General features: G+C 44.0%; 2 protein-coding genes across 12 annotated transcripts in view; both read right to left on the bottom strand.

Moving 5' to 3' along the window:
* CREM (cAMP responsive element modulator) overlaps positions 1-7,502 on the bottom strand; it is a 69,905-nt gene extending 62,403 nt beyond the window's left edge. For 9 of the 11 annotated variants that reach the window (XM_088844162.1, XM_088844166.1, XM_088844160.1 and 6 more), the window contains exon 1: positions 7,322-7,502. The gene's annotated coding sequence lies outside the window, so the exon portion shown is untranslated. Of the gene's footprint in view, positions 1-3,510; positions 4,106-7,321 lie in introns of those variants that run through there. The other 2 variants (XM_088844161.1, XM_088844164.1) reach the window with 2 other exon arrangements.
* Positions 7,503-9,816: 2,314 nt separating this feature from the next.
* Positions 9,817-11,794, bottom strand: LOC129557406 (E3 ubiquitin-protein ligase SIAH1-like). Its single transcript, XM_055427947.2, has one exon. It carries the CDS (start codon positions 11,792-11,794, stop codon positions 10,946-10,948), a length of 849 nt encoding a protein of 282 aa, XP_055283922.1. The 3' UTR covers positions 9,817-10,945.
* Between the last annotated feature and the right edge of the window lie 620 nt (positions 11,795-12,414).

Here is a 12,414-nt window from a genome sequence, read left to right as displayed (position 1 = left end):
CAAGGTTCTTCCCCCTGGGTCAGGAAGATCCTCCTGGAGAAGGAAATGGCAACCCACTCCAGCACTTTTATTTTTTAATTTACTTTTTAATTGAAGGATAATTGCTTTACAGAATTCTGTGATTTTCTGTCAAACCTCAACATGAATCAGCCATAGGTATACATATCTCCCCTCCCTTTTGAACCTCTCTCCCATCTCCCTCCCCATCCCACCCCTCTAGGTTGATACAGAGCCCCTTTTTGAGTTTCCTGAGCCATACAGCAAATTCCCTTTGGCAATCTATTTTACATATGGTAATATAAGTTTCCATGTTGCTCTTTCCATACATCTCACCCTCTCCTCCCCTCTCCCCACTCCAGCATTCTTGCCTGGAAAATCCTGTGGACAGAAGAGCCTGGTAGGCTACAGTCCACAGGGCTGCAAAGAGTCAGATAGGACTGAAGCGACTTAGCACAATAAATAAATTGGCACCCAAGGTACGCCAGCCCTTGTGCTAGGCACCCAGACACAGATAATAAGATGTCTCTGATCTCCAGGAGCTTGGATTCTAATGAAGAAGACAGACATTTAAACAAGGGATAATGATAATTTTATCTGAGTGATGATGATGGGCATGACACTTTGGCCACCTGATGTGAAGAGCCGACTCATTGGAAAAGATCCTGATGGTGGGAAAGATTGAGGACTGGAGGAGAAGGGGACGACAGAGGATGAGATGGTTGGATGGCATCATCGACTCGATGGACATGAGTCTGAGCAAACTCTGGGAGATAGTGAAGCACAGGGAAGCCTGGCGTGCTGCAGTCCATGACGTTGCAGAGTCAGACACGACTGAGCAACAATAACATGACACCATCTAAGAGGGGAGAAGTAACTCCCAATTTCTCTTGGAAATACCATTTTCTTGAGTTTAATTTCTGAGTAAGTGATACATTATCATTTGAAACTAGAGTAGAAAAAGGCATGTCATCAAGTCCCAGGACCAGCCACCCATTTCCTCTTCCCAGTTTCCTGCCACCCCTGCCACCAAACATCAAGAGAGAAAATGATCAACCTCACAACAGAACAGTGACCATCAGTTAAACCTGATCCTGACTCAGGCTCATCAAAGAATTATTTCATTCCCAATACTCTCTAAGAAGTCATCACTGCCTGCTTGCCACATCTAAAGCAATGATTTTTAGTCTCTATCTTCCTTAATACACCTACAGCATTTCCTACTTGCCAAATTTTGTCTTCCTTGAACTCTTCAGGGCACCACATTCAAGCTTCCCTTCCAAGTTATCCAGTCCTTTGCCCCAGTCTCCTTTGGCCCACTCTTTAAGGGTTGGTGTTTCCATGCTCCCAGTCACAAAACCCACCACACTCTCCCTCAGGACTGCTTCATCCCTGTTAGATGAGTCTCAAATCTCACCTCCAGCCTGACCACTCTCTGGTTGAATGCTCAGGAGTATCCGACTCTTTTGCAACACCTTGGAAGCTCCTCTGTGCATGGGATTTCCCAGGCAAGAATACTGGAGAGTGTAGCCATTTCCTCCTCCAGGGGAATCGTTCTGACGCAGGGATCGAACCTTTGTCTCTTGCACTGGCAGTACCACCAGCGCCATCTGGGTCTGTATGTATCTGCCTATTTGACATCTCTCAAAAGTTTGTTCACAGATCCTCAAGCCTGAAATATTTAAAACTAACCTCAACACCTTTGCTCTACACATCTCCCTTCCTGCTGTACTTCTTATCTTGGTTGGAGACTGACGTCACCATGGCCTCAGGCACCATAAATGGGCATCCTCTGCCTTCACTCCCGCTTCCTTTGTCTGTCCCCAGTTCCTGAGGAGGCAGTGCAATCTAATGCTCATACATAGCAGCACAGCGTGCTATATAAACAGCACAGCACTGCAGGCTGATCTGGGTGTCAACTTGAGTGCTGGCCCTTATTGGACTATGGTTTTTGCAAGAAAGACAAAACTGAAGTCCCACTACAATTAGCATGGTCAAAATGAAAAGAATGTGGAATAGAGGGCAGTGCACCTCTAACGGAAGCAGGAAAAGAGAGAACACAGGAATGTACAATCTGTTTCTTGGGCTGTGGTTGAAGAAAGATTTTAGCTCTTTGGGAAAGTAGGAGACCCTCACAGGTTAACTATGATTTAAGTAGCAACAGTAAGGTTTGGAAGAAGATAGAAGAAGACTATTAAGTTCATAAGGTAAAGCTGGTTCTTCTCAACCAAGTCAATTAAAAAGTTGGGGAAGGGCAGGCTAGCTAGAGAAGAGAAGTACAGTCGACCTTTAAACGACACAGGGTTGAAACAGTATGGGTCCACCTATATGCGGATTCTTTTCAATAATATATTGGAAATTTGGGGGAAACAGGCAACAATTTGAAAAAACTCTCAGGTGAAACTCATAGCCTACAAATATTGAAAATATTTTTTAAGAAAAGGTATGTCATGAATGCATAAAATATACAGAGATTCTAGCTGAGCATAGGCATAAGGTGAGTGGTAGGCACTTAATACAGTGTGTTAGTTTTCTTACTGTTTCATAACTTTCAGAGGGTTACATGACCATACAATATGCCTCACTCTCATAATTGGAGAAACTGTCATGACAGGTGAGTTTTTTTTAATGTAACTGTTTCCAATACTGTATTATAAATGACTGTAACACTATGTGCCATAAATTTCTATAATGATTCATTATTAGTGTATAGCCTAGGCTACTGTGCCACTGTCAATGCATGAATCATTATATCTATAAATGAAACAAAATTTCTTTTCATATTATCTTTTCATTTTTGATGTCTAGTGTTAGGAATACATGGACCAGCTACAGTGTTTTGTATCATCTAAGATAGTACTGATGTACTGACAAATGATTCTCTTCTTATCAATTTATAATACTGATAAATACAGCACAGTCCTATAAATGTTTCTCTTCCTTATGGTTTTCTTAATGACATTTTCTTTTCTCTAGCTTCTTTATTGTAAGAATGTAGTATATAATACATATAACATACAAAATACATTTCAATTGACTGGTTATGTTATTGGTGAGGTTTCTGGTCAATAATAGGCTATTAGCAGTTAAGTTTTAGGGGAGTCAAAAAGTATATGGGGATATTCAGGGGTTGGCGCCTCTAACCCCCATGTTGTTCAAGAGTGAACTTCAATTACCAAAATCCATATATGTGAAGTTGACAGGGATGAGCCTATGATTATTATGTATTTTTAGGTAAAGATGAGTACAGGAAAAACAAAAAACACAGTAGTAACAGGAAATCATGCCACTTTTAACTTTTTGTAATCTTTGTGAAGCAAAATTAGAATAACTTCCAAATAACAATTTTTACATTTCTCTGTAAAAATACAAGTGGTCACGAATAGTTTTTGTAAATAATTATTTGAAACACTTGCAAATACTGTCTTTACTATTTTGAACATGAATCACCCAGAAAATCAAGCAAAATTCTAATACAGATTCAAGACCAAACAGTTTAATTGCTTCAGATACCTATTATGCGTGTATGCATGTTCAGTCACTCAGCTGTGTCGGACTCTTTGCGATCCCACGGGCTGCAGGCCGCCAGGCTCCCCCTCTTCATGGAATTTTCCAGGCAAGGATACTGGAGTGGGTTGCCATTTCCTTCTCCAGGGGATCTTCTCAACCCAGGGACTAAACCCATGTCTCCTGCGTCTCCTGCATCAGCAGGCAGATTCTTTACCACTGAGCCACCTCAGATACCTATTATTATTTAAGAAATATTAACTCTTTACTACAATCACCAAAGGATTAAAAATTATTCAAGCATCTCATTCTCAGTTCATTCCCCCCTGGTGCCTGCTTTTGTCTATTTCAGTCAATGAACAGCAGAATCTGCTGGTAAGGAGGAAATGAAAAATGAAATTCAAATAATCATGGCCTATCTCTTCATCTCCAAGCCCCTCTTCATGAAAGGAAACAAAACTTTCAATCTTTTGGGGAAGTTATTGCTTGACTAATAACCACTGTAGGGTTTTTCAACAGCATGCTCCATTGCTGCACTTTAGGTATATTTCAAAACACTTACCCTACATATAAAGTAAAACTGCATTGACCACTAACTAGTAAATCTGGGAAAGAGTAGGTAAGACACTGGAATTAGCTAAAGTTTATAGAAATGAATTTCAATGTTGTGATACTCAGGTTGGTCCTATCTTGCATATATGAACAAAATTATGTCCAAGTGCAGACACATGTCTAAATAAGTTAAACTTCACTCCTCCGATAATTTTAAGAAAAGCATCCCAAGTGTCTTTATGCATGATACATAGTTGTCCCAATGCCAGAGCTGGAAACTTTCATGATAATCAATGCTATGCTATAAATTACTAAGCATTTCTAGGTAGAAAAAATAATATCTGTGCTACCAGTGGAAAAAAATTGAAGCTGTCTGAACAAAACTCTATGACATTTGACATTCTGAGTTAGGATGTTCTAATTTTAAGTCTGCTGAGTTTAACAAAAACAAAAACGTTCACTAAGATAACTTTGAAGAAACTGAGTTTATTTTCAGGAATCCTCAAAAGCAAAAATATTAGAATCACATGAACCCCACTGTTAAAATTTAGCAGGATTTCATTTTGACATTTGATTGGTCTGTTCACTGTTCAGAAAGTGTGCATGAAGCTGCTTCTCATTTGGGGAGAAAGACTTCAGGAGAGCCTCACAAAAAGCTGCTAGTGAGGTTTCCTTGGAGGCAAGCCTCCTTCCTCACCAGTTCCAAATAACCTTACCATCCCATGGTTCTTTTCAAAACTGTTTTGCATGCACTTTGCCACTAATTTCCTGTAATACTCCTGGGATGGTCAGTCAAGAGATTTGCAAAATAGGTATTTTTTAAATTTGCTATAACTGAATTATACCATAAGACTCAACTTGTCTTCATGAGAAATATTAAGATAAATCCCCAGTAATGTCATCCTTAGGTTATTCTCTTCATTCTCTCTTACTTTCTACTGGATATCCTATAGCATCATTAAAAGAAAATCCATGAATGAAAGATTTAAAAACAGGGCACTGTTTATTGTGCAATTCTCATGGGTAAAAAGTAGTTTACATACTTTGTGTGCTTTAAAGGGAATTAACAAAATGATTTAAAATGTATATCTCAGTTTTTTCAAAGTTATCTACATGTGTATAATGGATGAGAAACACTTCCCCTGAAATCTATATTTTTACAATGTATATACCTGTACTGATAATATTGAAACTAGATTCAATGTAGGATCCTAACTCTTCTCAAAGTTGACTTTTATATGGGTCAACAGCAGTCCCATTAAGTAGAAAGTTAACAGGATTCAATGACATATCAGGTTTATTTCCTTAATGACCAATACTGGTTGCATGTCAAAACATCAACGGTGCAGTTGTTAAGTGTTTGCATTGTTCAGTTTTATTTTTCAAAGTTTATCTAAATAGGCCAAGACATTTGAGCACATTCCCCAGTTGAACTGGCCCAATATTAACTTGTAGAGAACACGAGGATGGAGAAAACAGGATCAGGAATATATGTCTATACTGATAAAAGATTCAGGATTCCTTTTGTATGTTAACCTGAAACTCTTCCCTACTATTCATGAAATGTCCATAATTCTAAACATAATTTCATATTTTAATCATACAATGATTTTCCTTAGTAGGAAACTTATCTATGGAGTCTGGAACTTGTTAAATTCACCAGATTTCAGGAAAGCTCCTGGGGCAATAGGGAAACAGAAAGACTAAAGCGCTTCTCTTTGTTTACACATTCAATAAAAATTTATTCATACACTCTTACAAAATGTGTACACAAAACATCCGTGTAATTACAACTTCACATTCACCAAAGCAACTCCAGGTTGAAGAGCAAGTCATTGTGCAAGCATTAACTTACTCTTAACTATTTTACAGATGCACCAAAAATGTCTGTGTCATTACCATCACTTAACATAACAGTGGTCTCAATGTTTACTTATCCAGGATCAAACCCATTGAAATATCTTCTCAAAAACTATCTGGATGACCAAGTAGCTCTTAGACATCAGTATTTTTACTACTTCTTATAAAAAGGCCAAAACACATTGTTTGCAGATTGCCTTTGTGTAGTGGAAAGCTGAGCACCGAAGAATTGATGCTTTTGAACTGTGGTGTTGGAGAAGACTCTTGAAGAGTCCCTTGGACAGCAAGGAGATCCAACCAGTCCATTCTAAAGGAGATCAGTCCTGAATATTCATTGAAAGGGCTGATGATGAAACTGAAACTACAATACTTTGGCCAGCTGCTGTGAAGAATTGACTCACTGGAAAAGACCCTGATGCTGGGAAAGATTGGAGGCGGGAGGACAAGGGGACGACAGAGGATGAGATGGCTGGATGGCATCACCGACACGATGGACATGAGTTTGAGTAGGCTCCAGGAGTTGGTGATGGACAGGGAAGCCTGGTGTGCTGCAGTCCATGGGGTTGTAAAGAGTCGGACACGACTGAGCGACTGAACTGAAGTGAAATGAGTGGGAAAAAGGTCCTTTTAAGTTCAAAGATTCAAAGACTGTGACTTATAGAGGGGAAAGTAGCTTGTTATTCAAAAGCAGCATGGAGACTAGACCAAAGATGTGGTACCCACAGGGGAACAACCAGAGAACACGACCTTCCTGTCTTCTAACACAGTCTTCACCTTGGACCTCCAGCCCTGCGCATCTCGGTTTGTGTTTATTTGCAGGGAGGGTGGCTGCACTCCCACGAGCCAGGCGAATGAGGCGGGGAAGGCAGAGGTGTTCGGAAGCCGCCTGGGTGAGCCGCTCGGTTACGCGGCCTCCGGTGCGGGCCTAGCTGGTTCCGCCGGGCGGCATCGCTCAGCCCCGGGCCGGCCGGCCGCCGCTGCCCGAGCCGCGCAGGGAGGGAAGCGGCTCACACTAGGGATCCGGCTCCGGCGGGGAGAGCGGTGAAGACGTCCGAGGACGCTCGTCTCTCTGAGTCCGCGGTCGGACCGTGGTCGCCGGGCTGTGGCTGGTCCCGGCGTCAGCGGGGCACGGGGAAGGAAGGTGGCGCGCCTTCCAGAAGCACCGCTCGGTCTGTCTCGGGTCGCGAGGAGCAGGGGCGGCGGCTCCGGCGAGCGAGCGAAGTCGACCGACCCGCGTCGCCAGCCTGCCCTCCCCTCCCAGGAGCCGGAGCGGCGGGCCCTCGGAAAAAGCCCTTGAGGGGCGCGGGGCAAACGGCCCACGGCTGCCCGCTGCGCCCCGCCCCGTCCCCGCTCAGGCGCCGCCGCCGCAGGCCCCGCGGGTCCCGCCGGCCGGCGCGCCACTTACCCGCAGCGAAGCGATTTACGTAGCGGACCTCGTCACTGCTTACGGACGCGAGGAGGTGGGACGACGAGCCCCACCAGGACCGCCGCCGGCCCACGTCGCCCCACGTCAGCACTGATGCGGCCGCGGCCTCCCCGCCGAGCGCGACCCGACGCGGCGTCGCAGCCGCCCGCTCGCGGCCTGGAGTCCGCGCGTCCACCCACCCGCCCTGCTCCGCGCCCGTCCCGCGCCTGTCCCTGCCCAGGGGACGCCGGGGAAATCCACGCTCGAACCCCGCCCCCTGCCGGCCGCCGGTGGGAGTGCGGCGCCGACAATCCAACAATTGAATAGAACGGGGCTGGGGGGGGCGGGGAGGAGGGGCCTGAAGTGGGGAGGAGGGGCCAGGGGCGGGGCCGGGAGAAGGAAGTAGGCGGGGCGGGGAAGAGGACCGCGTTGCGGGCGGGTCCTGAGGCGGTGCGGAAGAAACCGGAAGTTGCCTGGTGGCACCTGCTCCCGGAAGTCAGTCCATTGGAAACGGCTAACCCAGGTGGTGCCGTTGTGTGTGCCGAGGTGGCTTCCCTTTGGATTGTCCCCAGCTGCCAGGCGAGGCCCCGGGAGCGCATCCTACGGACACCACCCCGCCGCCGCCGGGCACGAGCCCCGGAGGCCTCGCCCGCCGCCGATCCTCGGCGACCTTGTCAGGGTCCCAAGGTCCCCATTTGGTGGTTTCACGGAGGACAGGAAGGCTTTTTGGTAACAAGCAAAACCCTCACCTGGAAGAGGGGAGAGTTTCGATTTCGTCTAGCTGGAAACCCGGGGTTTTCTAGTCATAGGGGCGGTCCTGGCCGGTAAAACGGTCACCTGTTGTATACCAGGAGCCCTGTTATAACGGTGACCCAACGCCCGACCTTAGGTTCTCAGGAGTGGGTCACACCGAGAACTGCCGTCAAGGACACTGTTTGAAATGTTGCTGAGTGAAGAAAATAAGAGCATAAGCCACGTAGTGCAGGTGGAGAAGGGCAGCTTTGAGGAAATAGTAGGATCCCAGTGCCAGAGAGGGCAATGGCACCCCACTCCAGTATTCTTGCCTGGAGGATCCCATGGACGGAGGAGCCTGGTTGGCTTTGGTCCATGGGGTCGCTGTGTCGGACACGACTGAGCGACTTCGCTTTCGCTTTTCACTTTCATGCATTGGAGAAGGAAATGGCAACCCACTCCAGTGTTCTTGCCTGGAGAGTCCCAGGGACTGGGGAGCCTGGTGTGCTGCCGTCTATGGGGTCACACAGAGTCGGACACGACTGAAATGACTTAGCAGGATTCCAGTACGGTTCTCCCAGAAGGGGAGAATCCTGAACAGTTCAGTGCTAGATTATTGCCATTCCGACCTACTGTCAGCAGTAAATGCCTGCTAGCATAGATGAGAGGGTAATAACCTGGTCAGTTCACGTCCTCCTTTCCACATTGGCAGAGCTTTGAAATTATTGAGAACAATAGTCGATGCCTGTCTCCTCCTCCTGTTAAAAATGTGGGACGTTACAAAGCTAATAAAAGAGTTAACCAAGTCCTTTTTCTGTGTGTGCTGAGTTAAGGCTGGCATAGGGTATTTATTCGTAAGAATCAATGAAGCTTATTTTAGTTAAGAAAAAAAAGAGAGAGCCATTAGAAGGAATGAGAAGGAAACAAAGATCAGAATGCTAAATCTGAAGTGTCATAACCTTTGTTTTGGTCAAGGTTGACCATGTGCTGGAAGAATAGAATTTTAGCTTCCAGTGATTTATGGGGAATTGTGATCACTCGCCTTCCCAAAACATTGTTCTCCACCTACTTGTTTATCACTAAATTTTTTTAAACAAAGTATACATTCTTTGTAGATACAATCCATCAGACAGAGGGCTTCAAATGCAAATATGAGTCAGAGGCAGCCGAAAAGAATTTGCAGCCCGTTTCAGTGACAACTTAAGACAAAGAGCCTGTATCCCTGTTGTTCATTTGCTAAGTCATGACCAACTCTTTGGGATCTCGTGGTCTCTGCAACTGTGGCACTTCAGGCTCATCTGTCTTCCACTATCTCCCGGAGTTTGCTCAAATTCATGTCCATTGAGTAGGTAATGCTATCCAGCCATCTCCAGCAGCCTCTGCTGCCCCCTTTTCCTTTTGCCTTCAGTCTTTCCCAGCATCAGGGTCTTTTCCAGTGAGTTGGCGCTTCGAATCAAGTGGCCAAAGTATGGGAGCTTCAGCGTCTTCAGCCTCAGTCCTTCCAGTGAATATTCAGGGTTGATTTCCTTTGGGATCTCCTTCCAGTCCAGAGGACTTTCAAGAGTCTTCTCCAGCACCTCAGTTCGAAAGCATCTATTCTTGTATCCTTAGGAGCTTCCATAAGCACCACTTAACATGCTCGAATAGATCCAAGTGATCCAATCCTGCCTTCTGGCTTTTGTAATTGATCACTTTCCTGACTCTTCTCAGCCCCATTTAGCCCCTCCCTATTCTTCCCATTCATGCAGTACTTGTATGCAATCTTTTTTTTTTTTTTTTGAGTTTTTAATTTGCCAGATATTCTTTTAATGAGAATTATAAAAGACCAAAAACATTTTTTGCAAACTGCCTTTTTTTAAAACAAATGATTTGCTTTTAATTACAAATACTGTGTGAGACGATGCCTTCTTTTGCAAAACCAATAAATACAAGAACAAATTTTAAACATATGTGATTTGTCCAAGATATGTGAGGGGAAGGGGGAGCCTGATTTTTTTTCCCCAGTATTAAAAAAAAAAAAAAATCAGTACTCCCTAACCTTACAAAGAATAAGTTTGAAGGTATGACTCAACTGGAGATGAGAGGGAGACCATTTTATAGCTGCTTTAACTAGCTTCTGATAATTCTTCTGATGTTATCTTTCCTTTCTGAAATTCATATCTTCACAAAACAGTTGAATTTAAAATATTTCTAATGAACTGATTAATGGGGGAAAAGAAAATATGTATCGAACACATGTATAAATTTTACCATCAACAATTATGCATATCAAAAAGACACTAACTTTAAAAGGTACAAAAAAAAAGTGAGGAAAAACCTGAATTACAGAAAAGAAAGTCAAATTTATTTAATGAAAAACTAGAATTAATAAAAATTAGCAAATACACACACAAAAAAAATATACACACACAGCAGCACTATGTATTGACTCACATAGGGGAAAAGCAGTGGTCCAAGACCACTCAACATGGCTTGTCAGTTAAAGGAAAAAAAATCCAAACACACTCACACGCACACACACACGCACAGGCACACAAAAAAACAAAACAAGAACCCAGTATTTTTCAACAGTACACTCAATCTACAACAAACACAAATTCAGAATTATTTTACAATGCTTCCTTTCTTAATACAAAAGATGCCCATCTTGGGTGTATATATATATATATATATTTATTTTTCAGTGGTTTACTGCTGACTTATTTTTAAATATATTAGTGTTATTACATGCAACTGTTTCCTGTAATTAACAGCCTTTCCTTTTATTTACCTTCATGTGTCTAGCTTCCACCTACCACAAGTTTTTGGTTGGTAGGCAGACAGGTGCCTTATTCTCTGTGAAACTGAATGCAATGGTTTTAAACACTGGCCAGAAAATGTTTGATTGCCATTTCAACACATGGAAATAGTTACATTGATGCCTAAATTGCCATTTTCTGCAAAGAGCTGTGCAATGCTGGTGTCGAAGACTAGGCAGTCACTATTCATAATGGCTGTTGCAATTCCCTCATGAATAGATCGAGGAGTGGCTTCCCAAGTCAATCGCCGCCTATGACCATTTACCTCAAGTCGATAAGCAAAATTTTCAACTTGCTTGCGTGTTCCTATCAGCTGTACAATTGCAAAGAACTGCTGGTGACCATCATATTTTTCCTGTTTCTCCAAAACTAACATGAAGTGAAAGCCAAAACAGGACTGCATCATTACCCAGTCGACAGCACCAGGAAGATTAATGTCTGTAGCAAGGAAAACTATGTCCTCTCCCTGCAGGGTTGTGATGGACTTATGCTGATGCATCAGATGCGGCATGACAGCATCCAGAGAGCCTTGCCATTTACAGGAAGCACCAGGGCACGGACAGGAGTAAGGCCTAAACTCACAGAGCTCTTCGTGGTCTGCTTTTTCTGTGTGTGGCAGAGTTATTTCACATCCAGACGAGGCATATTTACAAGGGAAAAGTACTGAATTGGCCACTTTCTCCATAGCCAAGTTGCGAATGGATCCCAGTGGGCCCCGGCAAGTTGGACAACATGTGAGCTTTGGGCGACAGTTGCTACAAACAAGATGGCCGCTCTGGCACTGAAGAATGGGTGGCAACACATAGTCAAAGCAGACGGGACACTCAAAGAGACTCGCCAGGTCATTGTTGGAGGCGGTGGTGCCCGTGAGGGCAGGCACCCTCTGGGACGGCGCACACTTTGAGGTTCCAGTAGGTAATGCTGTTGCAGTCTGACGGCTCATTTCTTATAAATTGGTGGATTCTTTTAAGCTGCAGAAGTGCCCAGGACAAAGTGTTGCCTGAAGACGCCACAAGTCACTTACGAAGTGTCAGAAGCAACTTCTGTTTCTGGAATTCTCAAACTTGATTTTCTTGGCTAGGTTGGTACCTGCTCTCCTGTAGAAAAGTTGAAACTCGTATGCAATCTTAAAAACGACAGAATGATTTCTGTTCGTTTCCAAGGCAAACCATTCAATATTTCAGTAATCCAGGCCTATGCCCCAACCAGTAATGCTGAAGAAGCCGAAGTTGAATGGCTCTATGAAGACCTGCAAGACCTTTTAGAACTAACACCCCAAAAAGATGTCTTTTTCATTATAGGGGACTGGAATGCAAAAGTAGGAAGTCAAGAAACACCTGGAGTAACAGACAAATTTGACCTTGGAGCACGGAATAAGGCAGGGCAAAGGCTAATAGAGTTTTGCCAACAGAACGCACTGGTCATAGCAAACACCCTCTTCCAACAACACAAGAGAAGACTCTACACATGGACATCACCAGATGGTCAACACCGAAATCAGATTGATTATATTCTTTGCAGCCAAAGATGGAGAAGCTCTATACAGTCAGCAAAAACAAGCCT

This window comes from Moschus berezovskii, chromosome 15 (genome assembly GCF_049115385.1).
Source record: "Moschus berezovskii isolate FMDL1 chromosome 15, NW_MosBer_1.0, whole genome shotgun sequence".
Classification (NCBI taxonomy): Eukaryota; Metazoa; Chordata; class Mammalia; order Artiodactyla; family Moschidae; genus Moschus; species Moschus berezovskii.
This window is presented reverse-complemented; position numbering and strand designations above follow the sequence as displayed.